The sequence below is a fragment of the Macrobrachium rosenbergii genome, chromosome 51 (genome assembly GCF_040412425.1).
Source record: "Macrobrachium rosenbergii isolate ZJJX-2024 chromosome 51, ASM4041242v1, whole genome shotgun sequence".
Classification (NCBI taxonomy): domain Eukaryota; kingdom Metazoa; phylum Arthropoda; class Malacostraca; order Decapoda; family Palaemonidae; genus Macrobrachium; species Macrobrachium rosenbergii.
This window is the reverse complement of record NC_089791.1, coordinates 44,371,505-44,383,898: the sequence shown is the minus strand read 5'-3', so window position 1 is coordinate 44,383,898 and position 12,394 is coordinate 44,371,505. Positions and strand designations below refer to the sequence as shown.

At 35.2% G+C, this 12,394-nt stretch overlaps 1 protein-coding gene across 1 annotated transcript in view; it reads left to right on the top strand.

Annotated features, from left to right (window-relative positions):
• LOC136833351 (tyrosine-protein kinase fyna-like) overlaps positions 1-12,394 on the top strand; it is a 188,052-nt gene that overhangs the window by 114,157 nt on the left and 61,501 nt on the right. The window contains exons 5-6 of the mRNA XM_067095368.1: positions 8,428-8,493; positions 11,933-11,974. Of these exons, the coding sequence (XP_066951469.1) occupies positions 8,428-8,493; positions 11,933-11,974 (108 nt within the window). The remainder of the gene's footprint in view (positions 1-8,427; positions 8,494-11,932; positions 11,975-12,394) is intronic.

Below are 12,394 nucleotides of genomic sequence, written 5' to 3'. Positions count from 1 at the left end.
CAGTATTACATTTTTTCCTCTAGAGCCAATGCTATAAGAGACAAGCAACTGAAAATGAAATAGGAAAAATGCATGACATAATCACGTCATGTAGATAGAACGTTGGAATATTTAAAATATGAAAGGAATATTTGGGGCACTGTATAACAGTTACAGTATAAGATAACTTTTCAATATGAAAAGATTAGTAAAACTAAAATCCTTTATATTAGTGGAAGCATGGAGCAGTTCTGTATGTGGAAAGATCAATTACTCTCAGCCATGGTAATAATTAGAAAAGAAATATTACCGTAAATATTATTAGTTAATGTTACAAGTAAATTGAGAACTGCAGCTACATATGAATTGCAGGTTGTATATCAAGCATATTACATTTTTCCATACAGCACCCTCTGTATGAAGCACATGGCATGATTGAGCAAGAAGCCACAAAAACAAATATTTTGTCACGAAAATAAAAGCATACCATATTACTAAGTGGATTACTGCTAAGGAATTTACAAAAGCCAGAGAGGTTTAGGCTTCTACTGTTTTTACTCTCCTTTTCCTTCTCTTCCTGAACATTTCTGTATTGTACACACCTTTGACCAGCCTATCCTTTCACATTCACAACAAACAATGAACCACCGTAACATGTTATAGCCAACTTTTTGGAAAACCTGACCTCATTACCACACTTGAGTCTTATCACAGTAAGGTAAAAGTTGACATTAAAATTATTATGAACATGATGATTAGTCTTAATCATAATCGCAGTTTCCCATCCTGTCCATCATCCTTACTCCGTATTTCCTAAGACAGCTTGCCTCAGTTTCTTCTATCTTTTAGTTTTACTTTCATTTGTAGTAACAACACTTCACCTTCACAAAGAAATGTTGGAAAACAGTCCTTAAGGACCTTGAAACTATTATTTCTTTAGACAGTTTTCCTCCTGTCACATTTTGTATGATGCTCCTGCTACCTTCGTATTGTCACTCTAAAATGCATCTCTTGTCTAACTGTCATCATTCCCAATATTGCACCAAAATACACAACAGCATGAATCAGCTACTGTTATTCTTCTGCCATTCAGTTAACATTCATTTCTCCTGTTTAGTTTCCATTTATCCTCGTAATCTTACCCGTGTTAGTACTACCTGTCAGTGTTATTCTTTTATCATCCGGTTTGAGCTTTCACCATTTTCTGCAGTTTCTTCCCCATCTCCAGTCAACACAGCGTCATTTGCAAACATTAGTTATTTCACTCTCTTATTTATAGCCTCTCTTTATATCCATTACATGTCCACCCACATCTGCTGTTTCCCCTCCTCAGGTCATCCACTTCTTTATGATTTATGAATATTAAGATTATCTTGGACATGATTCACCCATGTCTGAGACCTGCAACTCTGTTGGGAAGTAATAATGAATAGCAATGATCTAAAACATTGAAAACTATGAAGGCCTTGTAAAAAGATCATTACACAATTTGGTCACAGCTGGAACAAAACTTTTGGAAAATTGTATGTTATTGAACCTCAGAAAGGGAGAGACAGGGCTGTTAGAATTAACTACATGCCTGGTACCATGGGTTGGATTGATCATATAGTGTAGGAAGATCTGAAAGCAAAGGGTGTTTTGAATTATAGAAACTTTTGAATAGCATGCACACTGAGCTAATTGAATTATAATTCGTGAGATTAATATTAAGATATGGAATGAAAAATTTAATAGACATTAAAATTTTATCTAACAATTTAAGATGCATATTACCAAACCAATATAGTCTTCCATCTGTATATTGCTACACAAGCTTAACTTCATAACATTACTCCTAACAAACTACTGTGTGCACCCTACAGTATATCCTAAATATTCAACACTGATATCTCTTATCAGATCTATTAGAAGCTTTCTCTGGGTTTTTAGTACCACAAAATACTACAAAAAGTCAACTGTTAAATACAGTAATAGCTGTTTCACTGAAATGGAGACCATAGTCTCTTTCTCAGAATTCTATTTATCAGCAGGTTCTTTTTCATTTTTAAACTTTATGCACCTCCTAATGTTAATTCCACAACCTGCAGAACCCTAATAGCTCCCAAAACTATCACATTCATCCCTTCTCACCATTTCCTCTTTCAGTTCCTCTGCAACTTCATTCTTCTCTCGTTTCCCTTTAGATAATTGTCCTTTCTGCTTTACAGCTGTGGTTTTAGACATCCCTCCAGCATCGTTGACCATAGGTATTGATATGCCAATTACTCATCTTAAATAAAAGCAGGTTAAAAATGCACCAAAGTTCCTTTGGCGCAATAGAGTGTTCTGTACAGCATATAATGCTGTATGAGCCGTGGCCCATTAAACTTTCAGCCACAGCCCAGTGGTGGCTGGTGGCCTGTCCTACACCATTGCCAGATGCACGATCATGGCTGACTTTAACCTTAAATAAAATAAAAACTAATGAGGCTAGAGGGCTGCAATTTCGTATGTCTGATGATTAGAGGGTGGATGATCAACATGCCAATTAGCAGCTCTGTAGCCTCAGTAGTTTTTAAGATCTGAGGGCGGACAGAAAAAGTGCGGATGGACAGCTAAAGCCATCTCAGTAGTTTTCTTTTACAGAAAACTAAAAATCAACAATTTACTTTTGCACTTCACTATAGCCTTTATTTCGATATCACAGACTCCAAGTATTCTATACCTCCTTTGCTCCTATACTTGAACCTTTATTCCTAGCCCATTTCCTCTCCTATCTTTATTGTGAAACTCACTCTTAATAGCATTTGTGGCCATATTCTGAACTATTTTTCCTTGCAAAATATATGACCTTTCTATTTGCTCAAGTTGAATAACCAAATAATGATAGCTGTATATATATTCGGTCACTCCCTTTCTTATTATCACATCCTTCAAATAACCCCCCTACTCTCTACCAACAATTAACTTTCTAAGCTCTCGCCCTTATTCCTCCATGTTCTTTTGGAATACAGTTATATTCATAACAAGGGGCAGTTTTTGGTCCAAAGAACACATCTTTGCAAGACCAAATCTGTTTTACTAGTGCAATTTAGCCTTTAAAGGCGGTGGTTTTGGTCACATTACAAATGATACATTGTAAAAATGGGCAAAAACCACCTTTGAAGAGGATGCACAAGAGCTACTCCACAGAGGAAAGCTGATGCCACAGTTCTCATTTTTACATATTTCATGTATGGAATCATAGGAGGATAAGAGCAGCTTTTGGAGTAAATGACAAAAATTGGGTTAAATTTTTTTCAAGAAAATAGTTTTACAAGAAGAGATGCTCTTTTAAGTTGTCAAGATTTCATGATTAAAGGGGAGGCTAGAGAAACTGTGCTAGCTTCAAATAGGTGTAAGATTGAATCAGGGAAGGCAGTGGACTGGAATTGCTTTACCTAGGACCATTTCTATCATGGAGAAAATAAATGAGATGTTTTTAATAAAAAGGCTTCTTCAGGTGTGTTATGATTAAAAATGTTGACCTTAATTGTTTTGCCCCAGCATGTGATTATCTTGGAAAGAATTATAAAGGGAACTTCCATTGAAAAGCAAGTTTGTTTTATATTCTCATCAAACTCTTGACATGATAGAGGTTTTAGGTACTGAATTCTCTATTCAGGTGGGAATTTATTATGCCAGTGAGTCCATTAAAGCTCAAATATCGTGGCATTATCACTGTTTGGCAGTGTTTAAATTTTGAAATTAGGACATTCTCAAAAGTACACCCAAAAATTCAGAGCAGAAGTGCCCATGAGCATGTAGCCAGTGTTGCAGGAACTGATGATAACTGCTCTGGCCATGATACCAGTTCAGAGGAATGATGAGGAATTGTTGTTATGTACTTCCTGTTTAAGGAAAGGTTTGTTGTCACCACATTAAAAACATCAAATGCATATGGTGTGTATCCCTCAGCTTCATATAAGGGCAGTCCCATAGAAAAGTTTTGAAGAAAGTACCATAAAGAATCGTGTTCAGTGGAATTCAAGTGATAAGAGGTTTTTAGGTCTTATATTTTTAGCTCCCAGATTGATGATAAAATAGCTTTGGTATTGGGTTGTTGAAAATCAGTTGATCGAATTGCACTAGATTGATGATTGAATGGAACAGTGACTTATATGAAAAAGTTAATAGAGGAGGAAAAGAAGTATCCTTATTTACTGTTGCTCAGTAAGAAACTAGAAAATAAATGTAACAAAAAAAGGATCTATTATAGTAGGAGTAGCAAGACTTAACTTCAAACGTCACTGTTTGAAATCTTTAGAAGCTCTTAAATTCTCTACGGTGGCGGCAGGGAACGTTGTCCCTCTCTCTGGTTCCCTTTCTGATCCTTAGTCACTTTCTCCTTCACTGCCTCAGTTATTCCCTTACAAGCAGTTCATTGTCTTTAATAGCATAAGAATGATATTTATTTCTCTGTTATTATTTCACCGGGTGACACGGGACCCGATCCAGAAAAAGGATTTTGACAAAGGAAAAATCTATTTCTGGGGGGGCCTGTATCACCCAGTGACCCACCCCTGTTTTTCATTCTCTCCCTCCCATGGTAAACATCATTCTGGTGGGGTGGGTGCTAACATGGAATCGCGACTAGTGTTGCCTTGTGTACAGTCCATAAGTAGTGCATGGGTTTGTATTGGCACCTCTCTGTTGGGACTTTTGACATTGGGAATCTTTATAGGGCAGGGTCCTGTGATTGTGACAATCTCACCTTTACCATACACGACTCCATTTCTTGAGCTCGCTCTGGGGGTAGTAACCCAGCTTACATTTAGCTTTTCTCTGGTACCTAGCAACGGAATTACCTAGAAATAAGTGCTGAATGGATTATTTCACTGGGTGACACGGGCCCCTCCCCAGAAATAGATTTTTCCTTTGTCAAAATCCTTTTATAGTAGGAGTGGTAGGACTGAACAAAGGAAAGATTTAAGGGAGTAGGGGAAATGGAAGCAAGGGTAGAGGGAACCACTGAGCTGATTAACGGCTCTCCTAGGGCTGGCCCGAAGGATTAGATTTATTTTGCATGGCTAAGAACCAACTGGTTACCTAGCAATGGGACCTACAGCTTATTGTGGAATCCGAACCACATTATAACAAGAAATTAATTTCTGTCACCAGAAATAAATTCCTGTAATTCTTCATTGGCCGGCCGGAGAGTCAAATGCTTGGCCAACAGCATGCTATCCGAGAGCTCTACCCACCATTCCAATGAAGAACTAGCAAGGGTATAGGGAAAAAAGTTAGATAATAAGAGCATCAGTTCCTGTAATTTAGTGATTCTTGATCAACCACAGTAAGTGTTGGTTGTTGATATTCTGAGTTCATAAGAGAAGGGGCAGAATTCTCACTGTCTCACTGGATTAATCAAATAGTTTTTATAGTGTGGTTGTGGGACGTACGGGAAGACAAGCAGTCCCCAGGTTAACGGCGCGGGTTCCGTTCGCAGCCAAGCGCCAATAACTGAAAATCGCCGATAACCTAAAATCACCAATAATTATGGTAATAAATGGCGTTTATGACATCACAAGCACCAGTAAACTGCTTATTGGTGCTGTTAACCACTTATCGGTGCAGATAAACCGCTTACCGACATTGAAAATCGCTTACCGTCGCCAAAAATCTAGTTAACAATGTCTCTAGCCAAGCAGCGTAAAAACGAAACGCGATACCTGATGCTGCCATTAAGCGAGGACTGCCTGCAACAAGGAGGAAACAGACCTAGAGAAGCTTATAATAGAGTTGATAATGGTGCAGCAAGTGTTGACGATGTGTTTGGTGTAACAGTAGTCTTGGTCAAAGTGGTGTGTATGGCTAAGGATTTTTAATGTTTAGTTGTGAAGTGATGAGAAAAGTTAAGGTAAGGATTGTAAACAATGCTAGGTTGTGGGATAAACAAGAGGTTGTGAATGAGGTAGCTAATGGTTGATAGGTGGATAGGTTACAGCAAGGAAAAATGACCAAATTCATTGTAAAAGTTGGTGATCAAAAGGAAAGGTTGGAAGTAATTGTGGTCACAATAAGGTCAAGTTGATCAATTGAATTTAGGTAGGTGGTTATGCATAAATATGATTATGCTTAGAAGAATGGAAATAGTTGATTTTGTAGGTGTGATGTTTAAAGGTTATGGAACATAGTAGAATGAGAGAAGTGGTGAATCAGATTAGGTAAGAGAAGAGAGTAATGAAGTATGTTAGCCTTCTTCCTCATCTTCCTGTATAATCTTCTGGTCTCTAAAGTTGCTCTGTTTAGTCCATTGAAGCTGTTGAACACCACATACTTCTACTGGCTTTTGTACACTTTCTGTATAGAGTACGAAAGCAGTAAGTAGGACTATTTTTTGAACAGTTGAAGCAGTTATCTGTGTACTTTCTGTTAATGGTCCTCCTCTTAAGATTTTTGTTATCCTTTATGTCTTGATGGTTACTTTATTTTCCATCATTCAGTTTTTTTTCTGCACACACACACACACACACACACACACACACACACACACACACACACACACACACACACACACACTCTCTCTCTCTCTCTCTCTCTCTCTCTCTCTCTCTCTCTCTCTCTCTCTCTCTCTCTCTCTCTCTCTCTCTCAACTTGATAGTGGTTTGTGTTGTCTTCAGCAAGTCTCTCTTGTTATAAAAGAGCAGTCTTTTCATTACAGTGTTGCCGTTTAGATTTATCATCGTAATGAAATACAGATTTAAAATTTGTAAACGGGTTGGGTGAATTACCGGAGGGTGGGTAACCAGTTATCCTGTCCATTGAGCAACTATATTGTGCATTGAAAGTTCCTGGAGGATATTGCCTTGCGGAAGCCCTAATGGTGATGAAAGGTTTATAGAAAGTATTTTTGAGAAATTTTGTGGGTAGGAAAGCTTGAAGTAATAAACTACTGTAACTAGAATTTAAACCAGTTGGTAGGACTGTTCTTTGAACATTTGAAGCAGTTATCTTTTTTGAAAACTGCATACCTAGTGCATGTTTCCATGGCTAAAGGTAGAGACAGAAATTAAAAATTACTGGCATGCATGAAAAAAGACCATCTATAACATCTCATATGCATTACTAGAGCATGATTCCTGCCAGATGTCTTCCTAGTTTTAAGGGAAGAAAAAAAAATTTATTTGCTCCTATCACATCTGGTCCACTGTGCAGACTGAAGATTTGGTAAATTCAAAACTAAGCTGTTATTTGATAGCAGAGAGGAAATTGAGATACAAGGTCTTTGCCATAAATCAGGCATTTAAGGGTTAAGTTCACATTACAGTGGCATTATTGCAAACTACATATGTATAGTCTTTTATAGTAATACTTCCCTTGCTCTATAATAATGACAACCAGATCATTTTATAATACAGATAACTCCATTTACATCGGGGGTACTTTCCTAAAGAAGTTGTATAAATGAAAAGCATGACAATAGATCATAATTTGTACATAAGAATCAATGATAATAAGGGGGTTAGGTTATGAAACAGTGGGAAACTCAACCATTTTTTTTTAATTCTGATGAGGAATACTGTAAACATCATGAGTGACACAGAACATTAAAAACACAAGTTTTCACTGTCCATCGTTATTGCCTTACCTTCGTTCCCTTTACTCTCCTTCCAATTTGTACTGCCCGCAGGTAGGACGATTCCACGTTTCATCATACGTATTAAACAGTAGTATAATTGGGAGGTTAAGTTCAGAGGTGGTGGATACTTATTTTTTATAGGGTACTGATAAGCAGCAGCATGGGTAATTTCACTCATGCATCTTTGTCTTACCTATGTTAATATGAGGAATTAATGTAAATAGATCATTGTCTCATCATAGCCTGTGTTACAGTGAAAACATATGATTAGAGCCTGCGTAAATGGAGAGTTATCTGTACTTCAAGTTTTGTATAGACAGAGTTGTGCTTATATCTCTAATAATTTTGTCGAAGCATGAGCACACTTTTTAAAGAGTAACGAGATATGTATGGACGTGGTGGGTGGTTATCGTTTATCATTGGAGAGTCTTTTGACTTTCTGGAGGCCTGCTAGGAAGTTTAGTCGAGTGTTGAACCAATGTACAGTATTTAAATGTCAAAGAAAAATTCAAAATTTGTAAGTGGTCATAAGATAGAAGTCAGTATCCTAGGAATTGAATACATCATACCCATATAATAAAATGAGAACATGTGACATCTCTTGTTTTTTTTTTTATTGTTTGATGGTTTTACATACTTTCCTCTGTGTTCAGAAATAACAGCAACAAAATGGAAATGATTGTGTTTTACCCATTTTATGCATTTTATAAGTTTCTGTGTTTGCTGATGCTTATGTATTTAAGAGTTTATATTAAGTGTTAAAACTAATTTTTTTCCAATGTCTGGTTCTTTTAAGTATTATGAATTCTATTTAGAAATTTATTAAGTACATGTTCTTTTATTTTTAGGGTTACCTGCACATGGTTGGGTCCAAAGCCACCATGGGAGTCACATACGGATGAGAAAAGAGTCTGGTGAGTATGGGCTGTATGTATAGAAATAGATGACATGCGAATGTTAAGTGTCTCATAATGGAAGGGGGATTGTTTTATGGATTAAGTCTGCTACTGCATGAAGTCATAATGAGACAGTATCATCTTGGATATTTTCTGGTAGTCTCCTTTTAGTTGGTTCTGTACTCTTCAATATAAATTTTATGAATGTTTAAAAAGATTAATCAGCTTGATTGTGAAAAATCTTAATGTGTGTTCAGTGTCAAGCTGCATTTTCATGGTGTTAGAATTTGGTGATATGTTTGTAACTTGAGTGACCTAGTAAGTCTTACAGAATTAAAGTATTCAATTCCAGAGACATAAGTTCATTAGTATGCAGTAGTGAAGGTTTTCATTTGGCACATAACAATCGACTTTCTTTCATTCTTGGAACCTCTGTGCCTGGCATTGTGCTTTTAATACTAAAAGAATAGTAAAGGAGGTACTTTGTTTTTTAAGTAGTATTGATTATATTTATCCAGATCGCTGGCTTGTAGTTGATGTTCTTTTGTTGACTTCATGGTATTTTCTTTTAGCACAAGGTTCCTATATTAATGCTGAACTTTTAGCGATGGAGATTTTACTTCACATAGTAGAGTACCTTCTTCCAAAGCACAAGCACTGAAGTAGAAAGTACTAGAGTCTTTAGGGGCACATGTAAAATCAAGTTATATAGGTGGGGATAGGATGGTGTTATATTAGCCTTATATTAGCCTTTATATATAGACACTGCATTTAGTAATGTCTTTTTAATTGCCAGAGTGCATGTTTTTATTGTGATTGTCTGTAAAGCAAATACTGTAAAGAGGGATTCCACATAGTTAATCAGAGAATGAAAATAGGACTTCATGTAATAGACACCAATTAAAGAGAGAAAATACTTAAATACAAATACTGTAGTGTTATAGTTTGAGTAAAAGTGTATTCAGTTGCCAGTGGTATAATGGTATTGAAATTTACAGTATGCTACCATAAGTAACTTTAGGACTGTTTCCAAGAGGTTAATAATTGAAGTGTAAGGGTAACTATTGTGAAATTAAAGATAATAGGTTGAAAGGAAAATTAGGTTAAAAAACCATGATGATAGAAAATAAAATTGCCAGTCATCTGAATAGACAACATTCAGTAACTCATGCCATGCATGAAAGTATGTGATATTGCCATAGCAGGGAGTTATCAGAACCCTGATACAAAGTAATGATGCTGAGAATTAAAATAGATAAGTACAGTGTGGCAAAAAATTTAGTAATTTGTTATTTTGAAAAATTGACAAGTGAATCTGTGGAACTTGTAAATAACGTTGTTAAGTATTAAATAAAATGAAATTCAATGTTTTATTAGAGGTCTTACAGACTTTCTTACAAAATTTTGGTGTACAAATATACTGTACAGTGCTACCAATTCTCTGTAATTTGCATGATCATATTCATTAATGTACAGTGAAAGCTTTTTATTATTCAATTTGTATAAAAGATCCTGTTGTAATTGAAACAAACTGTCAAATACTGTACAGTATTCTTACAATTATTTGCTTGAATTTGCTTAAAGAATAAGTCATAATAGTAGAGTAAAGCTCTAAAACCATTCCGAAAATGGAAACCTACTTCGTAAATATTTTGATATTGCTGATTTTGTTGCACATGGGAAAATGTTTATGAATGGACAAGACAAGTTTTGTTAGAATGGGAATGTAAAATTCTTTGTTGTCTTAAGTGAAGTGAGAAGTACTGCATTTGTGCTTAGCAAGTACACATATGGAAGTGCATTCTAATCAGAAGTGTTTGGACCATCTCTGGTACATCCAGGATCATGTCATCTTTGGTGCATCTTGAATTGCAGGTCAGGAGTAGGGAGTAGGTACATCCAGAATTCTAGGTTATCATAGACACTGGTACATTCACCTTAGCTAACCTGTTACTGTATACTGTGATCTGTTAATTTTATATACAATGATTGAATTGTTTCAATATATTACCTAGTCCACTTTTTTTTATTTAATTTGTTATCATCACAGCTGTCATGATGCATTCAGGTTGTATTAAATTCTGTAATCAACATTTCCTTTTTTAGCTGAAATTCTCTATGGAAAAGATATGTTTCTACTGCGGATAAGCAGTATACTTGCAGTCAATAAAGTGGATTGCATATGCAATACTTTTTTCATCTTGATCATTAACCACGGCAGATAATGAAGTTCAGCACGGTTTGCAGGTGACTCACTCTGCTGAATTATAGTAAAGTTGGAGAAATGGAAATATCTCCAATTTTAGGACCAGGTTTAATTCTTGACCATAAATTTTTATTATTCACTGTCATAGTAAGAGAGTTTATTCATGAATGTTAATTATCTATATAATGCTCAGAGGTATAATTCAATAGTTTTATCCAGCAGCTGATTTTATAAAAACTATTGCTTTGGCTCTTTGATTTAAAAAAGAACCTGTTGCTTAGACTGTTCAGTAATCTTAACATTCAGTTTTTTCCTTTAGATATTATAATTTTTATTGAAATCCCCGATTGCAATAGATATTGGAAGCTGTAGGTCTCAATATTGGAAATATATTCTGGTGTTGAATAAGGGATAAGACAAAGTTGTGTTACTGGAAAAATTTATTTTGGTGAGTGAGTCTATTATTTGGAACTGGAAAATCAAGCTTGGAAATTAGTAGAAATCATTTTGATAGAATGACTTAGAAAAAGATTAGGAGTGTGAGTGAAGTTTGTAGTTTGAAATGAAATTCAGTTTATTAAAGATATGAAAACACACATTTTACAGTATAGAAATATGAAAAATGCACATACTTAATTGTTCATATATGCACAGTCTCGGAAATTGTGATGCTAGTAATGTGTTTTAGAATTTGATGTTTAAAGTAGTAGAGATTGCTTGACTTCAAGTTAAATTTTTTATTATATACATATATTTTTTTGCATGACAGTGGTATGTCTTTATACCAAAAGAGGAATGGACTGGAATATGATATTCATTTTGCTTCTTTGGAAATGTTTTTTTTCCTTCAGGTGAATTGTATAATTTAGTTATAGCTTAAAGAAGTTGGGTTAGGGTATTGCGTGTGTCAATCTTTACAGATTATGTGATGTTTATTTTACTATATAACTCTTAGTGGGATTATATAACAAATTTTTATGTGCTGTTCACTGCAACTGGAGCTTAGTAAACCTCCCAGGAATAGAAAATAATTGCAAATATTTGAATATAATCCCAGGAAGAGGCTTCCTTCTCCTTCAGAAATATTTTAATTTTTTATCACTGGTATGCAATCTCTCCCTTCTGTGGTATTGTGCATGAGTTGTTAACTTATTATTTTTAATCCTCTATTTAGAAGTCTTGTAGTATGCCTTATTTTTATTTACATGTGTTCCCTTTTCCTTTTTCTATTTTTCCTCATGAATGGTACAGTTAGGTGTTCTCATCGCTGGACGCCTAGATCCAACACACCAGGTATGTTGAATGTGGTCTGTGGAGAGGACATAACACCCGGTATTTAAAGGTTTGCATCAGCTGCTTGTTTTGCTTGGCTGCCAAGTGCTTATTGCATTTATACAACTTTTGATGTTTTATTCTTGGTAACATATAAGCTTAATGATACTAACTATGATTTACCTGTTTTATTTTTTGCACTGAATAATTTTCACTTATCTAATGACTGGAATTTTTATGGCAGAGTACAGTATATCACATTAATGAAATTAACAATTATCGTAACCCATTGAGTAGGAACTCTTAACAGCCTTCTAGGAATTAATGAACTTTTTGATTTTTTGTGTCATATGTTTTTTGTACTCAGTTATTATAACAAATAGTGTTTCAAGTATTCAAACATTTTGGCCTGAAGTGTGAAGCATTAATATTATTATTAAT